The sequence below is a fragment of the Belonocnema kinseyi genome, chromosome 5 (assembly GCF_010883055.1).
Source record: "Belonocnema kinseyi isolate 2016_QV_RU_SX_M_011 chromosome 5, B_treatae_v1, whole genome shotgun sequence".
NCBI lineage: Eukaryota > Metazoa > Arthropoda > Insecta > Hymenoptera > Cynipidae > Belonocnema > Belonocnema kinseyi.
Genome location: NC_046661.1, coordinates 2,260,560 through 2,262,002, shown reverse-complemented (window position 1 = coordinate 2,262,002; position 1,443 = coordinate 2,260,560). Strand labels below are relative to the sequence as shown.

At 33.9% G+C, this 1,443-nt stretch overlaps 1 protein-coding gene across 1 annotated transcript; it reads right to left on the bottom strand.

The window, feature by feature from the left end:
• Positions 1-272: 272 nt before the first annotated feature.
• LOC117172838 (zinc finger MYM-type protein 1-like) lies at positions 273-1,142 on the bottom strand. Its single transcript, XM_033361087.1, has one exon. The coding sequence runs from the start codon at positions 1,140-1,142 to the stop codon at positions 273-275; it is 870 nt and encodes a 289-aa protein (XP_033216978.1).
• Between the last annotated feature and the right edge of the window lie 301 nt (positions 1,143-1,443).

The window sequence follows — 1,443 nt, the reverse complement described above, 5'->3', positions numbered from 1 at the left end:
AATCTTCAGCGTAAAAATCTACAAGTTTAGAGGCACTTTTCTTAATATCTTTTAAATTCATTTCACGCAAATTTGTTAAAAAGCCGAACATTTCTGTAATTTGCTGTAAGCCGAACTTCGCTTCTGTATTTCCATTCTTAGTTTGTCTACCATAGTATGAAAACTTTCAATTTAAAATTTTTCCTCGCCATTCAAACTTGGAGAAGTTTCAACATTGGTATTTGGAAAATTTTTTTCTTTTAATACGCTTATTCTCATCACTATAATTTTGACTAACAAAACATCCTAACTTCTTGGCATTTTTTTTGAATTTCATCGAACTTATTTCGCATTTCATTAATAAATTCGGTTAACGATTGTAACATTTTGTCACCAGCAACCAAATCTAGCTCTGCCGTCTGCAAAAACTTGCTTGTTTTATTGAAACGATCAAGAACTTCGTGCCAAAATTGAGTCATGAAAGCTATTTCTAGTTTCTCCATTTGATTTTTAAGATTGCGTGCATCAAATCTAGTATCGGCATTTTCATCGTCACTTTCAACAAAACCAGACAGAGCATCGTATATCTGTGAATAATTAAAAAATGAAGCAGAAGTTGCATCATCGCGGCAAGACCACCTTGTTTTAGACAAACTTTCCAGAGTCGAATCAGAATTGTTCAACAAAATCTCCCATCGATGCGGAGATGCCACAAAGAAAGCGTAAAGATTAGCTATAAATCCAAAAAAACTTATAGCTTCAATGCATACATTAACGCTATTCTTTCCAACCAAATTTAGAGAATGACCAACACGGGGAACATACAAGGCTAGCAAATTTAACTCTTGTATGCGAGCTTGTACTCCAACATACTTTCCAGACATGTTGCTAGCATTATCGTAAGACTGACCTCTACAGTTACTAATAGAAATATCATTGGCTTCTAGCACTTCCAATGTTACTTTACAAAGTGACTCTCCTGTGTGACTTGATATTGGCAAAAATTGTAGAAATCGTTCATATACTTGACCGTGTAAACAATAACGACAAATTATGGGTAATTGGTCTTCGTGAGAAATATCTGGCGTTGAATCCGTAATAAGTGCAAAATATTTAGCTTCTTTAATTTCTGCAACTATATGATTAAATACTTTTTTAGACATCAATAAAATAAATTCCTCCGCGATAGTTTTGGACAAAAATGATGGGTTACCTCGGCCTTTGTTACCATATAAATCTATGTGTTTCTGTAGAAACGGATCAAACTTAGCAATAAGTTCTAAAATCCCTAAATAATTTCCATTATGATAAAATTCAAATTGTTCGTTTGTACCCCGAAATGCTAGGCCACATTCACATAATAACCGTACGACCTCCACCACACGCTTTAAAACTTCCGTCCAATACTCTGCTTCTGTTTTAATTTTTAATATTAATTCTTCATCGATACCAGGTGTTTTGTTC